The sequence below is a fragment of the Phacochoerus africanus genome, chromosome 4, assembly GCF_016906955.1.
Source record: "Phacochoerus africanus isolate WHEZ1 chromosome 4, ROS_Pafr_v1, whole genome shotgun sequence".
Classification (NCBI taxonomy): Eukaryota; Metazoa; Chordata; class Mammalia; order Artiodactyla; family Suidae; genus Phacochoerus; species Phacochoerus africanus.
The window spans coordinates 920,511-948,456 of record NC_062547.1 but is presented as its reverse complement, the minus strand read 5'-3'; the positions used below and the strand labels follow the sequence as shown (position 1 = coordinate 948,456).

Genomic DNA, 27,946 nt, shown 5'->3' with positions numbered 1-27,946 from the left:
GAGAGGGGCCGGTGGGACCAGGGCTGGCAAGGACGAGGGTGGCCTCAGGGGCAGAAGTGGAGACACTAGTGGTGCCAGGAGCTGGTGCGGCAGGAACAAAGGGACCAGCAGGGATGGGGGCAGCCTGTCTGTGGCAGGTGGGGTTGGGGGGGAGGAAGGGGCTGGAGACACAGGGTGGGGACACTGGGTGGGGTTTGAGCAGGGGGGCTGGTTCCAGGGGTCCTGCCCTGCTCCCGGATGGGAGGCCCGACTGCCGTACAGGCCAAGGGGTGGTGAGGCCCCTGCCTGCTCCTCCACCTCCAGGCTCCCAGGGCCGCCTTGGGACTTGGGACTCTGCAAAGGGCAGGCACTGGGCCCAGCAGCACCCAGGCCGGCTGCCTGTCCACCTTCCTCCCGACATCCTGTTCCTGTCACCGGGCCTGGCCTGCCACCCCTTCTGCTTCCTGCCCCCTGCTCAGTGGCCTCGGAGCCCCTCACCCTGCCTGTCGCCCCTGCAAGTATCTGAACGGGAGGAGGTGTGTCCGGCCTCCTGCGTGGGGATGGGCAAGGCCCCCACTCCACGCTCATCACGATGCTGGCGCTGGGTCCCCATCAGGCCAGCAGCGGGTGGCCGGGAGGAGAGCCCTGTGGGCCATCGTGGTCCTGGCGGTGCCTGGGTTCCCCCACCTCACCAGTGTCCACGGGGCAGCTCTCGTCACCCCATCTGCAGTTAAACCCTCAGAGTTGGCTGTCTCTGTGGTGCTGGGTCCCCAGCTGGCACAGGGATGATGCCAGGAGGAGCAAAGGGAGGCCAGAGAGCAGAAGCCTCTTGTCAGAGGGGCCAGGGAGCCTTTGGCAGCCAGCTTCTGCCCCTCCTCCACTGCCCAGGACAGGGCCGGGGGGCTGTGAGGCTGGCCACCTGGGCCAGCCTGCCTGCATCAGGGGCCCAGTCAGGGCTGTGCCGGAGGGGCCCCTGGGACACTGAGCCGGGGGATGCGGGGGCGTGCCAGGCCAGCCCCGCCCACCCCCCACCCAGCCAAGGCCCAAGGAAAGCCCTGGCAGAGCTCCCTGCCCCGCCCCAGGGACGAGGCACAAGAGGCCTGGCCCTTCCCGGGGGCACTCACGCAGCTGTGCTCACCCTTCCCTCCAGTGACCCTGTGAGTGGCCCCCAGGTGACCTCACTGAGGCCAGAGAGCTGGGGATGTGTGTGTGTGGGGGGGGGGGTTCCAATCCAGGACTGCCCTCAGGGCCAGAGTTCTACTGGCCTTGGTGGCCGAGGTTATGACACGACAGCCACACTCAGTGGCAGGACAGCAGGCTGGGGGGCCTGGTGTGGGGACAGTGTAGCTGGCCTGGGGCCCCCATGTCCATGAGGGTGCAGATGGGGGTTCATGGGAGTGGGGGGGAGTCCATGCGAGCCGCCAGCAGAGCGGCGGGGTCCTGGGGCTCACCAGGCCTGGGAGAAAAGGCCCAAGTCGCCCCTGCCCCTTGACCTCTGCCCCTAGCCCCCTTCCCCAGGAAACCCCGTCCCGGTTTGTTGTCCCCTCTGACCGGCCCGGGGTCGAGCCCTCTGGGGACGGCCCCCAGTCCCCTGCCCCCCAGCTCTCCGGACCCAGCAATACCTACAAATATTTTTTGTTTTCGTAGACGTCGTGCAGCTTGAGGACGTGGGGGTGCTCGATGAGCTTCAGAATGGCGATCTCCCGCTCCACCTGCAGGGGGCGCCCGCGTGGTGAGCCGGCCGCTCCCCCCACGCGACCCGCCACCCACCCGTCCAGGCTGCGGGTGGGGCCGGGTGGGGGCACCAAGCCCCTGGGGATGCCGCGTGGGCTGGGGCAGGGCAGCACTGGATTTGGAGCAGGGCCAGCCTCATGTGGCGTTCTCCACCCCGGGAGCCCTCCCCTGCTGCGCCCAGGTCCCTGCCGGGTCTCAAGGGAGCTGTGGGCTGGAGACAGTGCCAGGTCCCCTCCCACTGAGCCCCTGCCTCCCCACTCGATATCTCCCGGCGACTTGGACTTAGCGCCCCCAACTCACACAAGAGACCCAGCCCCCCACCTCCTGCTGGGCGCTGGCCAAGGCAGGGAATCTGCCTGCCTCCCCTGTCCAGGTGACAGCCACCCCTTAAAACCTGCCCCCCCCAGCCAGAGCGTCCTCACCGATGTCACGGATTCCCACCCATCGGCAGCCCCCCCGTCTCCACCCACCTGAGCAGGGCACCCACCGCCCTCCACGGTTCCTGCTCTCAGGTGCCTGGAGGGCGGGGTGGGGCCGGGCCTGCTCCCCCGACCCCAAGGCTGCTCGGAGCTGACACAGATGTGGGTGCAGGGCAGACGGGGTCCTCCAGCCGTGCGGGCTCTGCCTCGGGCGCTAAGGGGCCCAGGCTCCCCCACCCCGGGGCTCCCAGGGCGGCAGGAACGGCGAGGAGGAGGGGCTGGAGGCCTCCGGGGACCAGACCCTCCGCCCTCACCCCGATTCTAACCCTGGAAACAGGCCGCCAGCCCCGCCCCCTCGGCTCACCTTCATCAGCACAGACTCACTGAGCTTCTCCCGGTTGACGATCTTGACGGCCACCTTCTGGCACGTGACACAGTGTATCCCCAGCTTCACGAGGCCTGTGGGGGGGGGGAGGAGCCCTCAGACCCCGCCAGGCCTGCGCCGGCCCAGCCAGACCCCGTGGCCACTGTCTGCCTGGAGGCTGTGCCCGGCGTCACTGCCCCACACCACGGCCCCTCCAGCCTGGGTCTCCGTCAGGCCCTTCTCCCCAGCCAGTGACCCCTACACTCCCTGCAACCCCGGCCCCCTAGACTCTCAGCAGGAGAGCCGGGCTGCCCTGGGGTCCAGGGCCAGCACTGCCCGGCCTCTCAAAGCCCACGGGCCCCTGCCCCCATACATTCAGGCCTGCTGCCCCCACTCATCACCCTACTTTTGGCCTGTGGCCCCCACCTCCCCCGGGGCAGATGTGCCCCGCCCCCCCGCACTCGTGTCCCCCCCCACGGCTCTCTGCAGGACACCAGCACACAGGCCACTCCCTGGGCCCCTGAGGAAGGGTGCTCCGCCAGTTGCCCTCTGCTGTCACCTCCGCACTGCAGGGGCCTGAGGTCCTGGTCGCTGCGCCCCGGCCACGTGGGCACAGCTGGGCACCCACGCCTCCCCCAGGCTGAGACTCGCTGCCAAAGCCCTGAGCAGCCTCTCCCTGTGCGGCCCATGCCGGCCGCCCTCCGCCCTCCGCTGGCCCCCCTGCAGCCTCAGACCCAGACGCCCTGCCCTGCCCTGCCCCAGCTGGGCCAGACCCCAACGTCCTCGGCGGTGACCGCGTCCCCCTGGGCATGGAGGCATCACCGTGGTCAGGCTCCATCCAGCATCTGGGGGCCTGGATGCAGCCCTTCTGCCACGCCGCCCCGCAGCCTATCCACGACTTCTGCCAGCTTTGGGGACACGGAATGAGGGACAGCCGTTTCCCCCACACTCGGCTGCTGCTTTAACTGCGACCTGGACAGCGGTTCCGACCCCGGGACTGGTCCGTGGCCCTGTCACGCTGCTCTGACAGTGGGTCTCACCAGTCTGCCAAGCTCTCTGCTCTTTCCAGCATGTGACCCATCGCCTCATGCGCAGAAAACACGTCCCCTAACGGCTCCAAGCCCTCCCTCTGGCCTTCTGGGTGGATTCGCCAGCGTCACACCTTCCAGCAACTTCATGTCCTCCTGGCCGGCTGCCCCACACCCCCAGCCTGGCCCCGGGCCGCGAGCTCGGCAGGGCAGACGCTGTCCCCAGGGGCGGGGGCAGCAGCTGGGGGGACCAAGCCCCGGCACGAGCCCCTGCAGCGGCCCCGCAGGGGTGCGGCTGAGCCTGGGCTGCGGCCCTGGAAGGACTGCGGGCTCCTGGGGCCTCTCAGCAGCTGCCCTTGATCTGGTGCATGAGCCCGGGGGGTTCCAGGTCAGGAGAAGCCGAGCCAGGAGCCCGGGGGTGGAGGGGGGGGGCGGTGCCAGTGCCTGCAGTTCAGAGCAGAGGCCCAGGGACTCCACGGCCCCAGGACGGCCTCCAGGAAGGGTACTGGGCCTGGCACGACCCCTCCCTCCAAACAAGTTGGCCCAGACGCAGAATGGAGCAGCCGTCTGTCTGCGAGCCCCCCAGCAAGGCGGACACAGGCCACAAGGAAGCGAGAACAGCAGTAAGCGCCGCTGGGGGAGCCCCTCCAGGTCCCCAACGCCCAGCAAAGACCTGGACAAGCCGCAGACAGAACCGGCAAGGGCTCCCGGGGAGATGCCAGTGGCCCAGGAAAGCCCCAGAGAGGAGCCTCCCCACCTGTGCACACACCCCACGCGTGTCCATGGGAGGCAGGAGCCAGACACGTGGGGAGGAACGCAGGCCTGCTTCCAGAAATGAGAGGACGTGCGCCTGAACGCGACGGGGCCGGAGAGTCAAGCAGGACCACGCTCCGGAAGTGGAAGACGAAATGGCCGCTGCCCCCATCGGAGTCACAACAGCCAGCCTGCGGACTCTGCGCCCGGAATGTGTGACATGGGGGGCCGTTACCACGCCCACTTCACAGATGAGGAAACGGCTCCACCTCCACCTGGTGCGCAGAAAGGCCGGGAGGACAAAGGACCAGAGGACCCGGCGCCCTGGATGAGTCCCGTGCCGTCAGCGCTTGAGCCTGCCCCACCCGCAGAGCTGCCTGTGGGCCTGCCCAGGGGCTGCCCTGGGCCACGTCCTCGAACTCTGGGGGCTCCCTCCCTGCCTTCACTTTCCTCTGCTTGCTGCTTCTCCCCTTGAAAGGTTTCTGCCCGCAGACTCCTACACACTCCTCAAAACCCAGTGCAGAGGTGCGCCTCCTTGGCGAGGCTTCCGGCCGCCCTGGGTGTGCTGGTCCCCTGCAGCCCCAGGGCCCCTGGCGTGGGCTGTTTGGGGGCCACGCCCAGGAGGCGGGCGGCAGGGAGTACTCCCTCTGCAAGGGAAGTGCACGGCCCGCTTCATCGCCCAGCCCTCCAACTGCTCAGGCTCATTTTCCAATTGTGATTTTCTAATTACTGTCTTTACAGCAAACACAGGCACGAGGGAAAGTACACTGTCACAGACCACGGCGGGAAGGGCAGCGCAGCCACAGGCGCCCCGGGGTGCTGGGCTGCCCGCACTGCAGAGCTTCGGGATGCCCCGAGGCCCCGGCCCACCCACTGGCTCCCGCTGCATCCCAGGCTCAGGCACAAGTCCATGCGCACTGATGGAGTGCCTGCCGCCCAGGGCTCCAGAGCGCACTGATGCCTGGAGCCGAGCAGGGCAGTCGGGGCTGAAGGACAGTGGCGGGGTGGGGCAGGGGGCAGCCTGGGGACTCCCCTCCCTACAGGCACAGCGGGGTCAAAAGCTCCAACACCTCTGGCCCTGAGGATGGAGGAGGCTCCCGGCTCGGCAGCCCTTGGCCCTCAGGCACCTCCCTCTGCACTGACCTGTGTCCTACCACCAGGAGAAGCCTGGAAGTCGAACCCAGTGTGACTGTGAGCACCCCCCCCCCCGCCCCCTGGCCCAGCGCTCAGGGGCACCAGCGCCCAGGGGCCACCTTCACGCCCACCACTTGCGGGCCTGGAAGTCCTCTCTCTGCACGTGGGGGCCGGGGCCGAGCGGCGTCTTCCTAGCTTGTGCCCCTACACTGCTGACAGGCCATGTGACCTCAGCGACACAGCCCCCAGGGCTCCGCACACGCCCCTGCCCTGCTGGCAGAGTCCCGCAGAGTGAGGCGTGCGGGGTGCATGCAGCTCCCACAGAAGGGAAAAGGCAAAAAGACAGTTTCCGCCATTTCTCACTTAAGATACCGAATCCAGCTCACGTTGCCACCGGGAGCCCCATCCCCGGGGAGTGGAGCCAGCTGGAGGGAGAGACGGCCCGGCCCCTCCGTCTGGGGCTTCAGGGAACCCCTCCACCTCCTCGGGCGGACTGGCCCCCCGCACGGTCCTCTGTGGCCCCCCAGGAGGAGGACCTGCCACGGGCCCTCCCAGCGCCCCCCCCCCAGCGGCAAGCGGTGAGCCCTGCCCTCCCTCGGCGGCCGCCCCCCCCCCCCCAGGGCCCTGCACTTCCTGCCTAAAAGGCCTTCTTGCCTGTGCGTCCCCCTCCCCCGGGCTCCTCATTGCCTGCCCCACCTGGCAGGGAGCCGTCCGCGGCAGGGGCCACCTCGGAGACCCCGCTCCCGTGGCTTCTGCCATGCGCCCACCGAAGAGGGTGGAAGCTCAGAGAAGGGGTGGGATTCAGTTTGTCCCCCACAAGGCCCAGCCAGAGGGGGGTCAGGAGACTCTGGGGGAGGCAGGGACCCAGGTGGCGCAGCAGGAGGGACAAGCAGGGGCCTGTAAACCAGGGACAGGGGAAGGCGCTGGCCGTGGTGCTGACGGCCAGCGCCGTGGCCGCAGGGTCTGGGCGACGGAAAGAAACCCCGAGGGGAAGGGACGGGCCACCCGCCCACGCGAAGCCCTGTCACCGTGGCCACAGCGGCTTACTCCAGGTGCAGAGCGCGGGGGCCGCGGGCGCAGGGGACCCGACGCAGCACCCTCTGCGGGTTCCGGAGGGGGAAGGGATGGACCAGGGGAAGCAGCTCTGCGGGCGGGCGGGGCGGGGGCCTGCCCGGACCCCCCTGGAGCCCCCAGCTCCCCCAGAGCCACGGGTGTCCAGGCGCCACTGCCCACAGAACCACTTGGAGGGTTACCAATGCCCGGGCAGCCCCGACCCTGGCCAGCCACTGCGCTTCCGGACCACATGCCCCCCCCCCAGCCCAGCTACGACGACCCTCCTCCCCCACCCGGACACACCTCGCCGTGGGGGCTGAGGCCCACGGGCTTCCTGGGGTGACAGAGCGGAGCGGCCCCTCGTCACCCCTCCTGCTGGGCCCTCCTTGGATGGTGGGGGCGACACACCACCCTGGCTCTTGAAAAAACGCATCAGCAAAACTGGCCGCCCTGAGCTGGCCCCGCCTCTCGGCCCCACTGCCCTCAGCGGGCACCAGGGGAAGCCTCGCAGGCAGTCAGGGCTCGGCAGCCGTAACGAGAGGGTGCGGGGGCGCAGACGGGACGGAGTCCCCCGCCTAGGAGGGGTCAGGCTTTCCGGCAGCAGTGCAGGGTCCTGCTGAGAGAGCAGGCCCGGGTTGCTGCTCAGAGCCTGCAGGCCGCCCTTGGCCATGACCAGGGCCGGAGCTTCTCAGACTCTGCACCCAGGGGCCAGCTCAGTGGCCTCCCTGGGGGAAGCTCCTGCCACCAAGGGTGGTCTCAGCTGCTCCTGCAGCCTCGCGGCCCTGCCCTGGCTGCTGTCCCCACAGACACCACAACCCCACACCACGCCTCAACCCACAGACCAACCCACCCGCCCTCAGGGGAGCTTACACATGCCCTCGCGATGCCAAGAGACGGTGGGTGGTTCTGAAGGCAGAGCGAAGGCAGGAGCACAGTTCTCCACAGGCCCAGACCCTGACGGGAGCCTGTGCAGCCAGATGCGACCCAGGGGCAGCCACAGGCAGTGGGGCCACAGGACCAGCTGGCCTGGGAAGCTTCCCAAGAAGCTGAGCCCCAGCAGAGCCTGCCTGGGGGCCGCAAAGGCCCCTCCCCAGGGCACCACCCTGCACGGGAGCCGTGAGGGAGGAGGCAGAGGCCCCGCTCGCTGGACCACGTGTGTCTGCAGTGCTCCTGGGGCACCTGGCCTCCTGGTGCTGGGTCTCCCTGCCACCTTGTCACCGGCTGCTCCCGGCTGCCGGGAAACACTCCAGGCAGCCACCTCGGGGCATGGGAGCCTCACAAGGACCCCCAGTGACCTCAGCCTCCCAAAAGCCGGCCTGCTGGCAGTGCCGTCCCCACACGCTGCACCGGGGCTGGTCTGTGTTTGCAGTGGAAGGCGGAGAATGGACCGCGCCATCTCTCCAAGGTCAGCGGGTAACAGAAGCACCGTTTCCCTGGGGTCCCATTCCGGGGAGTCACTACTCTGAGGAGCCTAGCAGCCTCATCTCCAGGCAAAGCCCTTGGAGCCGGACTGCACAGCAAGAAACAGAGGCATCCAGCCGACCGCAGAGGCAGCCCCCGGGAGCAGGGCCCAGGCCCAGGCCAGCCTCCCCCAAGCAGCTCCGGCCTGCAGCTTGATCTCCTGAGACCCCTGCGCCCCAAAATGCCAGCCCGGCTGCCCCGGACGCCTGCCCCTAGGGACAGAGGGAGACCGTCTGTGCCACTGCGTTTGGGGGCAGCTTATTATGCAGCAAGAGATCAAATCCACTCAGCCTCCAGCCACCAGGCTTCCAAGGACCGTTCAGGACTGGCAGCTGGTGTGAGCCGAAAACATCTGGGGACCCACGGCTGCAGCGGCAGACAAGTCAGGGGTTCCCGGCCGTGCTCTTGGCTAAGAACCCCAGCCCTGCCCCATCGACAGCAAGAGCTGCCTGTGAAACGCTGGGACCAGAGCGGGGCTGCCTCACCCCTCCTCTGACCTGCCTCCAGCCTGCGGGCAGCTCCCGCCAACTGCCCAGCTCCCAGGACAAAGTCCTCCCAGAGCAGCCAGGCTGGGAGCCGGAGGGAGAGTGAGCTGCACGGCTGCCGGTGGGGGCTTGAGGCAGACGAGGCACGGATGCCCCTGCTCCCGGGGGGAGGGGCCTGTAGCCTTTTTTCAACATCGGGGAGACTGCCGCCGGTGTCCACTGAAAAACGGGGACTCCCCACCGTGTCTGCCGTGTCCACAGTGACCCAGCTCTTCCCGACACAGGCCCTCCACTGTCCACGGGAGGGTGGGGGATCCTAAGGGTAGGCTGGAGGCGACCCCACTAGGGTGGGAGTTAGGACACCTTCATGCCCACCTGGCTCTCCCCCAGTGGCCCACCCTCGGGGTACCCAGGTGTGGGGAGGAGCCCCGATGGTGCCCCTCTCACGGCTCTCGGGAAGAGCACCAGGGCCGGTGTGTGCTCCAGGCGATGGCCAAGGGCTGCCTTGAGCAGGGCCTGAGCCCACGGCCAGGGAGCCGCGGAGCAAGGTGGGGTCTGCTGGGGGCCCCAAACCCGAGTGAGCAGAGGCTGGACGGTGGCCCCCGGAAGATGCGTCTACACTCGGACGCCTGGAAGCCACGACTGTGACACTGTTTGGGAAAAGGGCCTTTGCAGAGGTACTGAGTGACAGATCTCAAGAGACGGCCCTGAACCCAGAGACAGAGTTCTTAGAGCGGGAGGCAGAGGGCGACTGGACACCGACGGAGGGAGAAGCCACGTGGACACGAAGGCAGAGGCCAGGGTGACGCGTCTGTAGAGCCAGCAAACCGCCAGAAGCTGCGGGAGGGCCTCGGCCCTCGGGAGAGCCAACCTGCGGACCCCGGGCCCCAGAGTTGAGAGTAAGAGCCCGTGGTTCTAGCCGCCAGCTTGCGGCAGCGTGTGGTGGGCCCTTCAGCTCGAATCTCGGGGCTCCTCTCATCACACTCCTGGTACCCATCGGAGGGTCCCCACTCATCCCAGAGGGCTCCACGTGAGCCTGCATCTTCCACCCCTCGCTGCAGCACGAGCTTCTCTCCGCCCGCCCCCCCCCCCCGTCCCCACCCCAGCACAGGCCTCTGTGCCCGGCCAGGACGGCGGCTCCCAGCAGTGCCCGACCATCCATGGGGCCCCTTGACCCAATGGCGGCCGAGCCGGGCCCCCCCCACAGCTCCTTTTGGAGGCCGGCACAGCGCCCCCCCCCCCCCCGCCCCGCCCCCAGGCAGGCCAGTGCTGCCTCTGCTCAGTGACTTCGGGCCACACTGGAGCTGAGAGGACGCCAGAGCGACCTTGGCAGCCCGTTGTCAGGGCTCCTGGGGCGCTTCCACCGGCCACACTCCAACCCTTCCCTGGGCCCAGAAGGAGGCCGGTGGGCACCACACCCTGGGGGCGTGGCTCAGCGGGGTTGGGGGCTGCCTACCAGGCCTCCGAGGCTGAGTGGGAGGCTATGCTGGGAGAGGGTCCACGTTGCTCTGGGCTGGGCACGGGTGGGAGGTGTGGGGGTTGTGCTGAGGCCAAACACCCCAGCTGCAGCTGCCTTCCCCCCCAGTGGCAGCCCAGGCACCCTCTCCTGCCCGACTTCAGTTCCCTCCTACCATGTGCCCCCTGAGAGCCACCATGTGCCCCCTGAGAGCCAGGGCCCCCTGATCAGGCTGGGAGCTCCCGGGGCTTTGGGCTCAGCCTTGGACAGAGACAAACCCAACTAGTACCCATAAGGGTGCAGGTTCCATCCCTGGCCTCTCTCAGGGGGTTAAGGGCCTGGCACTGTCATGAGCTGTGGTGTAGGTCCCAGATGTGGCTCGGATCCCCTTTTGCTGTGGCTGTGGTGGAGGCCGGCAGCTGTAGCTCTGATTCAACCCCTAGTCTGGGAACCTCCATATGCCATGAGTGCAGCCCTAAAAAGCAAAAAGCAAAAAAAAGGTTCAGCCTTTGGTGGGCAGGGACCCCTAAGAATGAGAGAAGGATGGCCACAGGCCCCAGTCCTCCTAAGGCCAGCAGCAGGGCCCAGCTCTCCCCGTGTCCCCACCACGACCCCAGGAGCCCCCTGGCACTGGACGGGACAGCCGGCCAGGAAGACGTCGGGTTGTGGCCCCCAGCAGCCATTCCCCTGGGGCTCCCAGCCTGAGAAGCCTGGAAACGCAGGAGCGCTGGGCCAGGGAGCACCCCCGCCCGCCCCAGGCTCCACGGGTCCCAGCCCAGGGGGTGCCGAGGCCCAGGGGGCTCGCTCCGCACTTCAAACACGCCGCAGCCTGGCAGCCTCGGCCCCTCGCGGGAGGGGCGGCCTCTTTGATGCCACGCAGACATCAAAGCGCACTCGCTCCCTCATCAGCGGTCCCCCCATTCTTGCCGCGCCCCTCCTTTCCCAGCCCGCGTCCCGTGCCCGGAGCCCTGGTTCTCTCAGCCTCTCTTCCTGGGGTCCGAGCTCCTCCGGGCCCCCCTCCCTCTTTCCTCCTCCCCCCGCTGGGTGGGGATGCCCAGATCCTCGCACCGCAGCTTTGCGTGGCGCCGGCCCCGTGCACCCACCCCAGGCCCGCCCACGCTTCCGGGCTCTCAGTGACACCCCCCACCACCTGCTCCGGGGCTTGGGAAGGAGGCCCGGGTGGGAGGACTGGAGCAGGGGACAGGGAAGGGGACACGGGCGCAGCAGCACACCCTGCCACGGCTCACTCTCAATATAGACTCCACCGTTTCCCTCGCCCACCAGCGCCAGGCAGGCTGGAGGGGGAGGCGGCACCGTCTCTTGGGAGACAACTGTTCACGCTCCGAAAAGGAACCTCTCAAATTAAATTAATTAAGCTCTGAAATATTTCACACGTACTGCAGCTGCTCAGCCGCCTCTGGGGGGCTCCCTGCCCTCCACCCACAGCACCCAAATGATGGCGGGGGCAGCTTCCCCCCCTCTGTGGGACAGACCCGAATCCCGGGCAGCCCTGGACTCAAGGGAGGAAGGGGAGGTGGGGCACATCCCACCTCCCCACGAGTCCTTCCTGCCTCCACGGCCATCTGCACCCCTCAACTAGTACTGGGCACTGTGCTAGGACCTGGGCCCTTCTCTGACCAGCTACGGGCACTCCTGCCTGTTCTGGGGGCTTGGGGACAGAGCCCCCCCAAGAATCCTGGGGACAGAGCCCCCCTCCCCCAAGAATCCTGGGGACAGAGCCCCCTTCCCCCAAGAATCCTGGGGACAGAGCCCCCCTCCCCCAAGAATCTTGGGGACACAGTCCACTTTCCCTCAGGAATCCTGGGGACAGAGAACCCCCTCCCCCGAGACATGCAGGCCAGGCTCCCGAGGTCGAAGCTGGGAAGGGGCAAGATGCTGGGCCCCTGCTGGACACGAGAGGGATGCCAAATGCCCAGGCCTGAGGCTTGGTAATGGGCAGATCCCACCCCCAGCAGAGGCTGGCGTGGCTGAGAGCACAGCTCGATCATCTGTGGCCGGGAGGTGCCCGGAGGCGCGTGTCCGGAAGGCGTCTCCAGGGGAGACAGTGACTCAGAAGAGGGAGCTGGAGGTGGGAGGCCTGAGCCCAGGGGACTCCGCAGCCCAGGCGAGGGTGATGGCAGAGCTGGGCGGAGTTCTGTGCGAGGGGGGGCCGGGACAGGTGCCGAGGGCGGGGCACCCCGGGGGGAGGTCTGGGCTGGGGGCCAGGCAGACACAGAAAACCCTTGTGTTTGCCTCCTACTGACCCCACCCTCTGAATTAAGAAAGGGGGAGCCTGCTGGTGGAAGAGGAGAAACGCAACATCCAGCAACCTCCAGGAAGGAGGGCAGGGGCAGGTGACCGGGAAAGGACAAGGGCCGGGCCCGCCAGCCTCCCGGTGCCAGCCTCAGCCAGGGGCACAGCCAGGCCCAGGGCAAGGCGGCCAAAACAGCCTGGGCAGCACCCCTCCCTCCGTGCCAAGACCGAGACACGACCAGGGACAAAGTCCAGCACACAGGGGCCAGGAGGCTGCCCTGCTCATCCTCAACCTGAAAGGCTGGGTGCCCAGCCCTGCCGTCAGCAAAAGCCCTCCCCAGGCACACCACACTCTGAACTCTGGGCAGGAGTTGCCCCCCACCCCCCGGGGGGAGACCCCGCCTCCCGCAGCCAAGAAACCACTCCTGCTGCTCACACAGAAGGTGGAGAGCAACCCCGTGTCACTGAAGGGAGTCTGGGAGTTTAAACATTGTTTTACTGTGTACTGCACGGATTTACCAGGAGTTACGCTGCTACATCTAGAAAACGAGAAATCCAGGAAAAGGGTGAGAAAATAGGATCCGAAGGTATCGATGTGCTAATAGTGGCCAGAGGAAGAAAGCACCGAAATAAGGGAGGAAACATGGCGAGACACCCAACGGAGCAAAAAGACGCAAGGAAAAGGTGAAACAGCCAGAGGGGATCAACCCAGGAAGCCCAGTGGCTGTCAAAGGGGCAGCTGAGAGTGGACAGAACCCATATCCAGAGCAAAAGGCCTTCGGTCTGCCCAGAACCCATATCCAGAGCAGATGGACCTGCCGGAGCAAAAGGCCTTTGGTCTGCCCGCCCACTGGCTGCAAGCTGACCCATCCGGGCACAGCTTCCAAGGTGAAGCCCCAGGGCCTGCTTCATCCATTCAGCAAGTGCTCACTGGGCTTCTCCAGGGACAGGTACTCAAAGCACCAGCAAAATGAGGTGTCCACACCGTGCGCCTCCCACCCTCGAGATGCTTGGCTGGACATGAACAGAAACTGCCGAAGTGGCCACTCAGTCCTGACCCAGCGAAAGTCCTGTGTGCATGGGTCAGACTGAGCAGCCCACCCTAAATGTCTGACAGAGAGAAAGGTGAGCTCTTTCCGGGGAAATGCTACCCGCCACCGTCTGAACAGACCTTCTGAATAAATAATGCCCAGCATCCAACAAAGATGAAGACACACACAAAGACGGAGGAAATGTGACCTGCCCGCAAGAGAAAAAACAGCCAACAGAAGCAGGCTGCAGCGGACCCAGACAGGGGGGGGGTTCAGAAAAGGATTCTGCGATAATGTTACATACATATATTTAAATTCGAGGAAATGACAGACAAAGAGAAGTCACTGAAGAGAAGTAACGGCAGACGAGACACAACAGAAGAAAGGACGGTGGACTCTGAGACAGGTTAGCGTAAAACACCCGAGCTGGAGCACAGGGCCCAGAACAAAAAGAGCAAAGGACGAGAAGGGAGCAAACGAACAGCACAGCAGAGACCTGGGGGCAGCGCCCGACCGCCTCACGTGCCTGTAACTGAGTCCCAGACAAAGGTGGGGGGCGGACAAGGCAGAGGACGCACACTGGGGTAACAGCCATGCATTCCCCCAAATGCCTGCGATGTATCGGCCCCCAGAACCTAAGGTGGGACAGGAACAGAACCACACCAGGCGGACCACTGCCAGGCGGATGAGACCGAGAGAAAGAGGAAATCCCAAAAGCAGTCGGAGAAGAAGGGCCCATCACCCCATGGGCAGCGTCAGAAGTGCCTGACTTCTCCCCAGACACAGCTCGACCAGGAGGCAATGGCTCAGCACCCCGCTTGGTGCTAAAAGGCGGCCTGGACCCCGTGACGGCAGAAACGTCTTTCGAAACCAAGGCGAAGTGAAGACACGGTGGTTCGGCAAAACCCGAGAGGTGTGCTGTGAGCCCCGCAAAGACCAAAGGACACCCTCGGGCTGAGGGGAGGTGACGCCAGACAGAGCCCCGATGCCCAGGCAGGAGAGGGCACCGCGGAGGGACCCCCAAGGAGACCGAGACCCCACCCCGGAAGGAGCACTTTAAAGAGCAGGCTCTGCGGGGCAGCAGCAAAGCACCCTGGGGTGGGCACCAGGCAGAAGCCACGCACAGCAGGGGCCCGGAAATGGAGAGGAGGCCGGGTGCCAGCCGTGTCAAGAGGTCCCTTCTCTTTGTGATGTGGGGCCGTGCTGGCTCCAGGCGGCCTGGGGCAGGCGAGCGCCAACCCCGGTATCAGAAAGTCAACCTCTGCGGTCTCAGGATCCTTTTACACTTAAAAATACTGAAGGAGGAGTTCCCGTCATGGCGCAGTGGTTGGTGAATCCGACTAAGGAACCATGAGGTTGCGGGTTCGGTCCCTGCCCTTGCTCAGTGGGTTAAGGATCCGGCGTTGCCATGAGCTGTGGTGTAGGTTGCAGACGCGGCTCAGATCCCGCGTTGCTGTGGCCCTGGCGTAGGCCGGTGGCTGCAACTCCAATTCGACCCCCAGCCTGGGAACCTCCATATGCCGCGGGAGCGGCCCAAGAAATAGCAAAAAAAGACAAAAAAAAAATTACTGAAGGACTTCCCGTTGTGGCTCAGCAGGTTAAGGACCTGACATTGGCTCTGGGAGGACGCAGGCTCGATCCCTGGCCTCCCTCAGTGGGTCACGGCTCCGGCGTTGCCATGAGCTGTGGTGCAGGTCACAGATGCGGCTCGGATCACATGTTGCTGTGGTTGCGGAGCAGGCCGGCGGCTGCAGCTCTGATTGGCCCTCTGGCCTGGAACCCTTTGTCGGCTGCAGGTGTGACACTAAAAAGAAAAAAAAATCACCAAAGACCCAAAAAACTTTTATGTGGCCGCATCTACTGATGTTCAGTGTATTAGCAACTAAAGCTGAGAAACCTCACGAGTGTTTATTAACTCATTAAGTATGATAAACCCAAGACACACAAACATAAACAAACTCTTCATTAAAGATAACCATGCTTGCTTCGAAACTAAAAAGAGCCTGTGAGAAGGCTGTTTCACACCTCTGCAAATCTCCTTAACATCTGCCATCACAGAGGGTACACAGTGAGCTCTGGAAACGTGTCTGTGTTGAGGCAAATGCTATAATGACATCCTTTAATGTATGAAAATAGTTCGGGCCTCTCCCTCCCCCTGTAAGACTCTCCCCAAAGGGCACCTCCCTAAGATTTCGAGAAGGTTCTAGAGTAACCGCTGAAGAAATAAAAGAAATATAACTAAAACACTAAAAGACAAAAAAAAAAGTTGAATAATTTATTCTTTATTTTTATTTTTAGTCTTTTTAGGGCCACACCTGTGGTATATGGAGGTTCCCAGGCTAGGGGTCGAATGGGAGCTGCAGCTGCCGGCCGCCACCACAGCCACAGCCATGCGGGATCCGAGCCGTGTCTGCCACCTACACCACAGCTCGTGGCCACACCAGATCCTTAACCCCCTGAGCGAGGCCAGGAATTGAAGCCACGTCCTCACGGATGCCAGTCGGGTTCGTGAACCACTGAGCCACAGAGGGAACTCCAGAAAGTGGAATAACTTAAAAAAATATATATACACCTCGTTGATACAGAAAAAGCCAGGAACGGAGGAACAAGTGTCCAAAGAACAGATGAGACAAACAGAAAATAAACAGAGACGGCAGCATTAAACCAAGCCGCCTCAGCCCCCCACAAACCGTAAGTGGTCTGGGCCCTCCGCCTCAGAGGCGCAGCCCGGGGTCGGGGGGACCCAGACCCGACCGCGTGTCGTCCAGGACGCACGGGCGTTGAAAGGAGAGGATGCTACAGCCAGGCCCCGCGAGCCCTGCCCACGCGGGAACGGGGTGACCTGGGGTGACCGCCAGCACGGAAGGGCCAGGCCGGCCTGGCTCCCATCACTCAGGCCAGCTGGGCAGGAGGGAGAGCAGGGCAAACGGGTTCAGAGCCAAGCGGAGGCGGGAGTCTGGTGGGGCTGCGGCGGCTGGCGGGGCAGGCTCTGCCCATGACCCCGGGGGCTGTGCGACTGGGCGGCAGGCGCCAGAGGGTGTGCGTTCCGCCCGAATAGCATTTCAGAGGAGCTCTGGGGGCACGCGGAGCAGAGCAGCGTCTGACCTCCCGTGGGCCCCAAAGTCAGGGGTTCGGGGGCAGCGTGAGTGCCCACAGAAGGGGCCTCCACGTCCCTCTTCGCGGAAGGCATGATGGGGGGGGGGTGTAGACCAGAAGGAAGCCTCCATCCCGTCCCGAGGGGTCCTGGCAAGTCCCCCAAAGAGGCCTCTCGGAAACGCAGAAGTCTGGAGCAGGACAGAGGGTTCTGGGAAGGGGGCGGCCACGAGAAAGAGGGGGCTTGACCGACTGGCCTGCCGGCCTGAAGACACGTGCGAGTGCAAACAGAGCCATGAAAACAAACTCGTGCGACGCGTTTATAGTAAATCTAGTAAATCGTGCGTTAAAATATGCACGTGTGATGAATTTATAGTAGATCACGCAGTAAAATATCTATGTGAATGAGTTTATAAGAAATATTCCAACCAAAAAAAAAAAAAAGGCAGGAGTTCCCGCTGTGACGCAATGGGAGCACTGGGACACAGGTGCCATCCCTGACCCGGCACAGTGGGTTAAGGATCCGGCGTTGCCGCAGCTGTGGTGTAGGTCACAACTGTGGCTCAGGTCCGATCCCTGGCCCGGGAACTCCACGTGCGCAGGGGCAGCCGAAAAGACGGGAAAAAAAGGCAGCCGGGAGCTCCAGGAAAATCCCAGGACCCTCGCGACGGTCAGGTTGGCGCAGATGGACTGAGTCCGGAGCATTAACGCCCCGGGCGCCAGGAAAGAGGCCCCACCTGGACCTCGACCCTGGTTCCCCACCTCCTTAAGAAACCAGCTCTCAGAGCAGCCCCTGCAGGTGTGTGGCTCTGCCCCTCCAGGGGGATCACATGACCAGGACAGGCGACCCAGGCACCCCACCCGCCCGGCAGGGAACAGCAGTTCCCACCGACGACGACGACCCCCGCGGATTCTTTCGAGAGTCAAACGCCAGGCGGCCCAGTGGCCGAAGGACAGACGGAAACTGCTCTTTAAAAGGAAAAGGGAAAGGCAGCTGTTGGGACGGTTGAGACAGGAGAGGCCTCCGCTCGCTCGCCGGCCGCAGGGGAGGGGGAGGGGGCGGCGGGGGCCGACCGTGTCAGCGCACGTGCAGAGACCCGGGGACCGCCGAGCGGGAGGGCAGGGGTCCCTGGGGACCGCCCGACCCAACCCGCGAGCCCGAGGTGGGCGCTCACCCCCAGAAGCAGTGCAACTGGAACCAGTTCGAAGGGGTGGCCTTCGGGTGGCACCTGTGCCTGGCCCCTCTGGGCGCGGCCCGTGGACCAGGACGCAGCCTCGTGAATACCCGGAGAAGACGGGTACAGAGGGGGACCACACCCAGACCCCTCCCAGCCCCTGGACCCGATAATGCCACGTCTGGAGAAGCCAGGAACGAGCAAGCACGGGGGCTTGTGCCGCGCAGGCCGCGGGCTTGTCCTCCCGCTGATTTTCGTTAGACCTCACGCCCACGGCCAGAGACACGCGTCTGCCCCTGCCCGTCCCCGCCAGCACGCAGCTCTCCGGCACGGAGCGCCCAAGCCCCGCAGCCGGGCTTCCCGGCCAGCCCCTCCCTCGGGGCCACGAAGCCCCGTCCATGGGAGCTGCCCCGTGGACGGGACGAGGCCCAGAGCTGCCACGGGAATCAGGGCTGAACTCTGCCCAGACTGTTCTGGGTCCCCATGGCGACGACCTCAAAACTCGATTGCCCACATCTGTAAAAACTAAGACACAGAGCCACCAAGAGCCCAAGGTTGGCCACCTGGGGCTCCCACAAGCTGCTTTCCCAGGCGACAGTGGCCGAAGCCCCCACTGGGACCAGGACCACCTATGAGCTCGCACGGACGTGGGCGAGTCGGCCCCTCGCGGAGCCGGTGACCCTGCAGAGGAGGAAGCGGACGCGGGGGGCCAGCCCGAGGGGCAGGGACGCCCTGTCTAAGACCTGACAGCAAAAATAGACTAAAACTGGGCCGGCCGTAAAGCCGCTGGGCCACCTGCAAAACACTGAACAGCGCACCAGAGGCGCCACCCCTGCGAAGCAAAAGCAGGAACTGAAGCACGTCCACGCGGTGTCCACAGCAGCCAAAGGTGGAGACAAGCCACGGGCCCCGGACGGACGAGCGGATAAAAGATGTGGTTCCCCCAAAGGGTCATCGCTCAGCCTTAAAGACGAGGGCAGTTCTGACTCCCCACAATCTGGACGAACCTTGGGGCTCTGCTGCTCCGTGGGAGACAGGCGCCGAAGGCCACACGTGTGACTCCTTCACTACCAAACAGCCACAGGGTTGGACGAACCCCCAGGAGCCGGGAGCCAGGGCTGGGGAGGGTCGGGGGGGCGCTGGCGCCGTGTCCCCCTGCAGGATGAGGCTGTTCTGGAACCAGTCAGAGGCGGCGACTGGAACCCACTGAACACTGCGACGCGCACGCTTTCAAACAGCTCATTTTCTGTTCCGTGCACCTCATCTATATATATATATATTTTTTTTCCCTTTTAGGCCTGCTCCTGCAGCATATGGAGGCTCCCGGACTAGGGGTCACATCAGAGCTCCAGCTGCCAGCCTGCGCCACAGCCACAGCCACAGCCACAGCCACAGCCACGCGGGGTCTGAGCTGCGTCTGCGACTTGCCCCGCAGCTGATGGCAACGCCGGATCCTTAACCCACTGAGCGAGGCCAGGGACGGAACCCGCATCCGCATGGATCCTGCTCGGGTTTGTTGCTGCCGCACCACAGCAGGAACGCCCAAAGTCTTCTTTTAAAAGGAACGGAATCAGCGAGAACTGTTCTAAAGGACAGAACGAGAAAGCAGGTTTTCTATCAAACACACTTTTGTCCCGACCTGTTCGGCGGCGGCTGCTCCGAGAGTCGGGATGTGAGGTGGGCGCCCGGTCCCCGGGGAGGGGGGCGTCCTCCAAGGGGGTCCAGCAGGGGTGGGGCGGGCTTGCCATGTGTCCCCACAGGTGGCCAGGCACAGCTGACACGGGCAGCCCCATCCACATCCCAGCCCACAGACGAGCCTCTGGCCCCGAGGGTGGCCCTGGTCCTCAGCCTGCAGCCTCCCTTGGCCTGGGCCTCCCTCCCTAAGCCCAGCCCAGCCGGTCACATCCTTCTCCCGGCCGGCGGCAAAGGCGCCCGGCAGGGCGTCCCTGTACCTTCCCAGGGTCACAGCTGCCCGCTGATCGCTGGTGTCCCCAAGGACGGTGTGAGGGGCTTGGGGGAGCAAGGAGCCAGCAGATCCCACTGGCGCCCCCCCCCCCGCCCCGGCCCTCACCTGCCCTGCCCAGAAAGGCCCCCGCTTGGCTCATGGGCTCAGGGGACGGGGTGGCGGGCAGTGCGGGGACCCACAAGACAGGGCTCAGCTTCTGGCACAACAGGCCCCAGACGCTGCACTCATGCCCCTGCTGACCCCGGGGGTCTCTGTTTGGGACCTGGGAGTGGGGACCGCACGCTGGGCTGGGGGCAGAGGTGGGGGGCCTGGAGGAGACGGTGTGGAGGGTGGGGGGAGTGCCTGCCCGGCCACCGCACCCACCAGGCACCCCCCAAGCCCGGCTGCCCAGTGACTCGTCATGCACTGGCTACAGTGGCCTCACCCCAAACTCTGGGCTGTGCTGGCTCTGCGCCCCCAGCCTGGCCGGGAGCAGCTTTCTTGAATGAAAACAGCCCAATTAAGTCCTCCCAGAAGAGGGGGTGCTTGCGCTCTGGCCGAGCAGCTGCCCTTCACCTCCGACCACTTCCCAGGGGCGGGAGCATCACACGTGCTGCCCAGACTCTGGGGACACCGGGGAAGTGCTGGCAAGCTGCACCCCGGCCAGGGCCGGGGCTGACCCAGGGGCCGCTCCGCCTACCCCACCTCCCCTGAGGCCTGTGGGGGGCAGTGCCAGGGGCACACTCTCATCCCACCTCCGGCCACACCGACCCCGCCCACGGGCTGGCAACCACTCCCCACCCCAGGACCCCAGCCTCGGGAACAGGCACCAGGCAGAGAGAAGGGCCTGCCTGCAGGCGCTCCCAGCACCCCACCCTGGGGACAGGCCACGCATGTAGGGCCATCTGCCCGGAAGCTGCCTGGGCTGCTGGGCAGGGGGCCAAGCCCACCACGCACTCCAGCTCTGCTGCCCCTCCCCCGCCGCCCCCTTTGGCTTAGTGCTGGCCAGGGGGGCAGGACATCAGACACACACACGCACGTGTAGCTGATGTCCTGCCCCCATCACCACACACCTAACACCTTATTTTCACAGAAAGCTCGAGAGCTGGCCTGCAGCCTGAGCCCCAGACCCTCTGCAGTGAGGGGACCCGTCCCAGGCCCCAGCCTCCAGCTGCCCTGACCTGTGGGAACCCAGGCCTCCCAGGGGGTCAGCGCCACCCCCGCCAGCACCGACCCAGGCCCCTAACGGGGAAGCCCATCCTGAAAAAGGGCCCCGGAGGGTCTCTCTCTGGGGACCAGCCCTGGGCCGGGGACTGCAGGGAGGAAGGGGCAGGGCTGATGAGAGCGGGTCGGGGGTCAGGGCACAACCGCAGGGGAAGCTCCCACAAGACGTCGAGCGGAAGGCGTGGCAGAGCAAGGCCAGGCTGGTGAGGAGCCGGCCCAGCGACTCGGCACAGACCCTGCCCTGCCACCTGCTCTGGCCGGGGACCCTGGCTCAGGCCAGAGCCCTGGGGGCTGTGAGGTGTCACAGGACGCCAGCCCCAGCGCCCTCCGGCCAACTTTCCCCATCAGGCTGGGCAGGGCGGGCTCGTCCTGGGCATGGCCACAACCGGGCCCTTGACACCAGCGTGTTGGGCCAGAGTCGTGGGTGCCCCATGGGGGGTAGAGGAGGACGGGCAGGGCAGAGCCCCCCTCCCTCCTGAGCCATGCTGGGGGACTGAGGGGGGGTGCAACTCAGGGCCCCGGATGCCAGACTGGCAGGTGAGCCTACCCTTGCTGTGGCCCAGGCGGGGGTCCCTTGTTCAGCGGGTGGGCCCTTCCCACCTGGAGCCCGCAGCGGGGCTTAGCGGTTGCTGACGGACAGGCGTGCACAGGGCCCTTCCCCCGCCTCTCGGCTCACACACGGGCACACAGACTCACACCTGTGCACGCGGATGCAGGGCAGGGCCAGCCAGGCCGAGGAGGCAGCAGGTGTGGTGGGAGCGAGGGAGCGGGGCCTGCAGGGGTGGGGGCAGGCCCGCTGATCACCTGGAAAGCCGGGCCTCCTCCTCCCACCTCCCGTCAGGCCAGAGAGGCGGGGGCCGCGGCCCCAGACTGGCTGGACATGGGCATCCTGCGTGGTGCCCCATGGCAGGCGCTGCAGCCATCACCGGCTGTTCAGGGGTGAGGCCGCTGTGCTCCTCCTGGGCCTTCTCTCTGGGGTGCCTGCCCCAGCACTGCCCAGCTGTGGCACCCACTCTGCCCACTGACCTGGGCTTGGGGGGGCCCGGGGCGGAGCACAGCCTCTCTCCAATGTGTGGTCTAGCCCAGGAGCCAGAGGAGGGAGGGAGGGGTGAGCAGCCGCCCCCCCCCCCATCATGTGAGCAGGGCGGGGCTGGCACGCAGGAGAAAGGAAGCTCAGTCGTGGGTTTGTGTCGAAAACCTGCCCTGGGGAACCAGGGCTGCTCTGGGGGCCCTGGGGAGGAGCCTGCTCACCCTGGCCAGCGCCCCCACCCCATCCCTGAAGGATCCCAGCTGGTCTCCCAAACCCGCGCCTCCTCACACAAAGCCCTCCCCCTCCTCTCGGCTGCCAAGCCGCCATCTGTCGCCATGACGACGACGGGAGCAGCCGGGCTGGGGCCCTGAGCGCTCTCCCCACCCCCCTTCCCCCTCCCCCGCGCCCTTCCGCTGGGCCCCCGGCCCCGCAGAGCCGGGCCGTCCAGCCAGCGGGCCTGGCCCCGCCCCGCTAACACTGCCTCCCGCACAAAAGGCCGGGCCCCCTCCGCCCCGCCCCCACCTCGACGCCGCCCGCCCAGGGCAGGGCCTGTCTGGTGCTGGGCACGGCTGGTGACCGGCCTGGCCCCTGACCCACCTCCCCCGCTGTGCCCCCCCCCCACGGAGGCCAGCCCTCCCCCAGGGCTCCAGCAGTCCCAACTACCTAGGGGCAGGTGCCCAACAGGTGACCAGGCCCTGAGACAGCAGGTAGCACCCCCCCACCACGCACAGCCCCCCAAACCCCAACAGACCAAAGAGGCACCCGAATGAGAGAGCCCAGCACTTTCTGTGGCCAGGCTGGCGAGGACACCCAGAGGTGATGGCCATCAGGCCGCCACTGGCAGCTCTCGCACCCCTGCCAGACAGACACCAGGACTGCCCTGCTCCCAAGGGCCCCAGGCTCAGGAGCCACACACGGCCCGAGTCTGGGGCCCTCTCGAGTTTGGGGCCCTGGTTTGCTCCCTAAAACCTGCGTCCCTGTCTGGCCGCTTCTCACAGCTCCAGGGAGGTGGAGCGACACTCAGATTTAAAGAGCTGGACAGCTGCACCCTGGGCAGCGTGACGAGGACTCGATGCCCCCCTGCCCAGGCGTCTGGGCGCCCTCCCCCGCCCCGCCTCCAGGCCGCCTCCCCTGGGACTCTGAGTCCACGGAGTCACTGGCAGAACCGCAACCAGGGCACCTCAGAGCAGCCCACCCCCCAGAGGAAAGGCGGGGAGAGCCCACCCTCGACTGGAGCTCTGACAGCTCCGCAAACCCGCCCACGGCAGTTCTCAGGAGCAGCAACGCGCCCAGCGCAGCCAGGCCGCGGGGGCTGAGCCGACAGAGCACAGCTGGGACCGTCCACCCCGGGGCAGCCACAGCCCCCAGGCTCAGGCACAGGGCCTGGGAGCAGGGGAGCCAGGCTAGGCTCGAGGCGGAGTTGTGGGGGCCCAGGAGCAAGGCGTGCCTGTCCTGCTCTGGCTGCCCTATGGCCCCACCTCGGAGGGCCAGCTCCCCAGTGGGTCTGGGAGGCGGGGGTCAAGGTGGGCGGAGTATGGGGCACGCACAGGCTGCCAGGACAGGCCAGGGAAAGCCCAGATCCTTCCTTCTGGGGCGGAGGGGCCCAGCTGGCCGGACACTGGCAGGGGGCAGGGCAGGCCTCCTCTGACCCCGAAGAACCGCCCCCAGCCTCAGCAGCACCCACTTCCTCAAAGCAAGACCCCCAGCCGCCCGGAGGCCCGACCTGGGAGCCACGGCCCCCTGTGGGCGGGGCAGAGGCAGAGGCCAGCAAGACGGACCCCACGGCTCTCTGGGCACAGCCATAGGCAGACACAAGGCAGGGTGCCCGAGGGGACCCCGAGGCCTTGTCGGGGGGGCACAAGCACTGTGAATCCATCAGTGCTGGGGTGCACTGGGTAAAGACAGCAAGCAGCTGGCTGGGCCTCTCTCTGCCCTCCCCGCCCGGAACTCCCACCCACCAGCACTGGGAAACCCTTCGGGAGAGCGGGTCTTCCCAGGGCCGGGCGGCGGGCACCACGTGCCCAGTTCCAAATGTGGCAGGTGACCACGTTAGCTTTTTTATTAACTGTTTCATCAATTCAATACTGTAAAATTAGCCCAATGAGACATTCTGATTGAATTCAGTGACTGCTCAGTAATTCAGTCTGCTCACCTGTTTTCTGTGAGCTGGCGCCCCGGTCTCAGCAGCCTCAGGCCTGGGGCTGGGGCTGCGGCTGCTGCCAAGCGCCTGGAGGAAGAAGGGCGCTGGCCTGAGGGGCCCCGGACGAGCAGGGTCAGAGGCGCGTGGGGAGCAGGCGTGGGCACCACGCAAGGAGCCCCCTGTACGGGGAGGCTGCACTCCAGGAGGCCAGGGTCCCGCCTGCAGCGTGGACCCCGTGGTACGACCCGAAGCAGGCACGGCCAGCGGCAGCGTCCTGGCCGGCAGCTGGCAGGCCTCCGGGGGTATGGACAGACGGAGCAGGGGCGACCGGCAGGAAGGATTCGGGGTCAGCGACCCAGGGCCTGGTGGGGAAGGAGGGGGTCACCAGGAGGAGGCAGGCGGCCTACAGGCCAGGCCTCAGAGGGCTTCGGCAGCGGACAGGGACCCCCGCCCGTCCGCCCAGACCCTCCTCTTTCCAGCTCCACCCCCGCCGGCCCCAGGAATGGTGACAGGGTTGCCGTGGTGACGAGGCGGGGGGAAGCCTGCCCCGGGAGCCCCAAGGGATCCCGCCTGTCACCACACACCCAGACAGACACAGCAAGATACACACCCGCAGCCCCTCTGGCAGCAGACGCAACCCCATGCAGCTCCGTGCACACCTGCCAGGCATGGGGGACCCTCCGGCAGGGAGCCAGGCCCGGAGCAGCGCGCGCAGCTAAGCCAGGTGTGGGAGGCCTCCCCAACCAGGGCCAGGAGCCGCCAGTGACCGTCCTGCTTTCCAGCTGCCCCCAGCACCCTGGCTGTGCCCCAGTCCCCGCACAGGACAGGGTGAGGCCTCGTGCAGGGGAGCCCCTGCCCCCTCACCATCTGCCGGCGGCCAGCCTGAGGTCAAGTAGAGGAAGGCACAGTGCCCCCAGCTGCGGGCACCAGGCCACCCAGCAGCCCTTTGCCAGGCACACTAGCAGGGCTGTCAGGGTCAGCCTGGAAAAGCCACGTGGGGGAACAGGAGGGCGGGATGGAGGGACAGCTGCGGGGCGGACACGCGTTCCTGACCCGTGGCCGACACCTCCTGTCCCCAAGTGGGAGGGGAGTGGGGCGCAGGACGGCTCTGCACGGTCAAATTTGGATCTTGCACTTCCAAACCTGTCTGCTGACTCGGTTTCCCAGATAGGGTCCTGTGTCCTGCCCTCCCCGGGCTGACAAGCCTGTGCCCACACCTGCTCACAGGTGGGGAGCTGGAGGCCCGTGCTGGACTCTCCCAGGAGACCAGCACCCCGAGTCCCTGGGTCAGGGGTCCGGGGCAGGCCACGAAGGCGCTGGCCCTGACCGTGGAGCACGTGGGGGAGCTGGGGGCTGAGCTGGCTGCTGGGGCTGGCCAGGGGCCCAGCCGACACCGCACACGAGAGGGACACCAAGGCGCTGGGCCAGGCAGGCCGTGTGCGGGCCGCTCCCACCCGATTCAGGAGGGCCTGGCTGAGGTATCAGGCAAATCCCCTGCCCGGTGTCTCAGACATAGACACACAGGTGCACGCCCAGCCTGCAGCGCCAGCGGAGAGCAGCTGGAAGGGCCGGGCAGTGGAACCTGCCACCCCACGGTGCAAATGGGCACAGGTCTCAGGACAGGCGCCCAGCCCGTGTGCTCAGCTCTCCCCGGGAAACAGCCCTGATCCCTGACCCTCGACCTCCCACCCGGGCAGTGGAGCCTGTCCCACAGCCCCCCGACCCCCAGGGACGTACAGGCAAGCGGCTTGGGTACCCACACACCCTCCCACCTGCAGACCTGCAGTTGGCATCAGCACCAGCCACAGGGCACAGGCCTGGCTTGTGAAGTCCCAGACCCAGCGCTTGGGAAGGCCGCACACCAGGGAGCCCCACATCATCCTGCCGGCACGGGGCCCCCGGGCTCTCGCTCTGCTGACCCTGCCGACAGGCCTGCCGCCGCCCGCCCTGGACCCCAAGCAGGGAGAAAAGAAGGGCAGGGCGCCGACAGACGCTCCGAGCCTGCCGAGCAGGGCCCCCGCCACGCTGCCCCAGCGTGAGCGTCCAAGAGCGGAGGCAGCTCCGTGAGGACCCCCTCGCCTGCAGCCCCAGGCTCTGCAGGGCCCAGCCCAGGGATGAACTCCTGAGGCCCAGCAAGGAATTGCAGGGCCCCGAGAAGGTGCCCAGGCCCGTGCCCACAGCACCAATGAACCCCCTGCCGCCCCGCAGTCCTGCACAGGGCAGGGCAGGCTCCTGAGGGGCCTCCTTCCTCCCCAAGGCCCACTCAGGGCACTCCTGCCACAGGCTGGTGGAGGGGTCCGCAGACCCAGCCTGGACGCTGCCCACTGGGTCTCTCGGCCCAGGTCAGGACTGACCCCAGCAGAGCCGGCCAGCTTCCCAGAGGTGGCCCAGGCATTCACCAGCCAGGAGACCAGAGCCTCCCCCGGCAGCACCAAGAGGGCTGCCTCTAGGCCTCGGTCAGCACGGAGCCCTCTCAGCACCAGCTGGGCGGGACTGTCACCCAGAAGCCCCCACCCGGGGCGCCTCGGGATGGCGCAGCCCCCTGGACAGAAAGGACAGAGTGAGACGGTGCGGGCAGAGGCCCCGAGCCTCTCTGGACCTCACAGCCCTGACCGGTGCAGGCTCCTCCCGCAGGTGCTCACCCAGACGTGGCCTTCAGCCCTACCCCCGGCAGAGGGGGTCCCCCCGGGCCGTCGTGCACGAGGCAGCACACAGATGCCCAGAGGAGGACGTGCACGGAAGAGGGGGCGGCGTGAGGCAGGGCCCAAGTCAGAGGCCCCACGGCCAGCTGTCCCCAAAGGCGGGCTGTGGAACAGGGGTCTGAGCACCTCTCAGGCAGAGGGACCCAGGAGGGGAGGCACGGATGTGCGGCGGCACAGCCAAGCTCGCTGGGGAACCTGAGGACATCGTGTGCCCTGCCAGGGCCAGCAGCAAAGCTGAAGTGATTCTAGGAACCCAGCCCATAGACCGCGGGCCACAGGGCGTTACCCTGAGGTGCCCCCCGCAGCCCTCGCCCGGACCGCAATGTGGCTGCCCTGCCGACGTGGCCCATGCCTGTGTACAGATGCCCTCTGCGGCCCCGTGGCATCTGCTGGAGAATGGCCTATCTGTGCCACTTCGTGATTAGTCATAAATCCCTTGGGATTTAGGGTTTAGAGTCAGCAGACCTCCAATCTGAGGCAGGCCCTTGCTTCCAGAGATAAGCCAGCCTCTGACCCTGCCCAGCACTGCCCCCCACACCCAGGAAACGTCCCTCCACCCCCATGGCTCGGCCCTGCTGCAGGCCCCCCACCCAGCCAGCCCAGGACGGTGCTTCAGATGGGGGGTTCCTGGGGGTTGGAGCTGGGGGCGCCCGGCTTCCTGAGTCCAGGCCCAATTCCCTCCAGGGCCCCAGGGCTGGGGAGGGGTCCGCCAGAGGTGTCACAGAGGGAGGGTAACACCTGTGCTTCACACCCACCTTGCTGCCCCCCGAGGAGCCCAGGCAGGCCAGCCTCTGGCGCAGAGGGTCTTCCCCTCTGCCTCCTAAGGCCATCACTGATGCCCAGCGGTCAGCGGTCCCTCCAGCTTTTCATCCACCCTGGGCCAGAAGACCTCGAAATAAGGAGGCAGGGGAGGCACCCGCAGGCGTGGCACAGACTCCCTCATGGTGCACCTGCCCACCCCGGGAGCCTGGATGGCACCGCCCCCACAGCCTGCAGGGTATGGGGCTGGTGGCCGATGCCTCCCGGGCTGCTCTGTGCCCCAAAGCAGCCACACAGGGATTCTGGACGGGAGGGTTCACTGCAGCAGCTCCTGCCACCTGGGAGACACCCAGCCAGCATCAGCGGCACCAGGGCCTGCCCTGGGGCATCGCCTCGAGTCACCCCGAGCCAGAGGAGGTGCCGGCAGCCCCAGGGCATGAGCAGCTCTACGTCCTGCTCTGTGGGTCCTGGCCCGCCCCAGCGGGTCAGTGGCACCCCCAGAACTGGCCACCAGCCCCTTCTGCCCCAGGAGGGGACCGGGGGGCTGGGGTCTCCAGCGGGGGCGCACCAGCGGGGGCTGGGGGCTCGGGCCTCCACTGCGCACGTGCAGCACCAGGCAGCTTCCACCTGCCCCTCAGCACAGAAGCACGGCCCGCACCCAGAGGCGAGGGAACTCGGAAAGACGCCGAGCCCTTCCCGCAGGTCTGCTTGGCGCCGCGGGGGAGGTT

At 66.4% G+C, this 27,946-nt stretch overlaps 1 protein-coding gene across 10 annotated transcripts in view; it reads right to left on the bottom strand.

Annotated features, from left to right (window-relative positions):
* BRSK2 (BR serine/threonine kinase 2) overlaps positions 1 to 27,946 on the bottom strand; it is a 56,801-nt gene that overhangs the window by 18,689 nt on the left and 10,166 nt on the right. For all 10 annotated transcript variants that reach the window (XR_007134313.1, XR_007134311.1, XR_007134312.1 and 7 more), the window contains exons 2-3: positions 2,497 to 2,591; positions 1,606 to 1,691 (exon numbers count right to left, since the gene is read on the bottom strand). Coding sequence is in view for 7 of the 10 variants with exons in the window: in XM_047774914.1 (XP_047630870.1) it covers positions 1,606 to 1,691; positions 2,497 to 2,591 (181 nt within the window). In the remaining 3 variants the exon portion in view is untranslated. The remainder of the gene's footprint in view (positions 1 to 1,605; positions 1,692 to 2,496; positions 2,592 to 27,946) is intronic.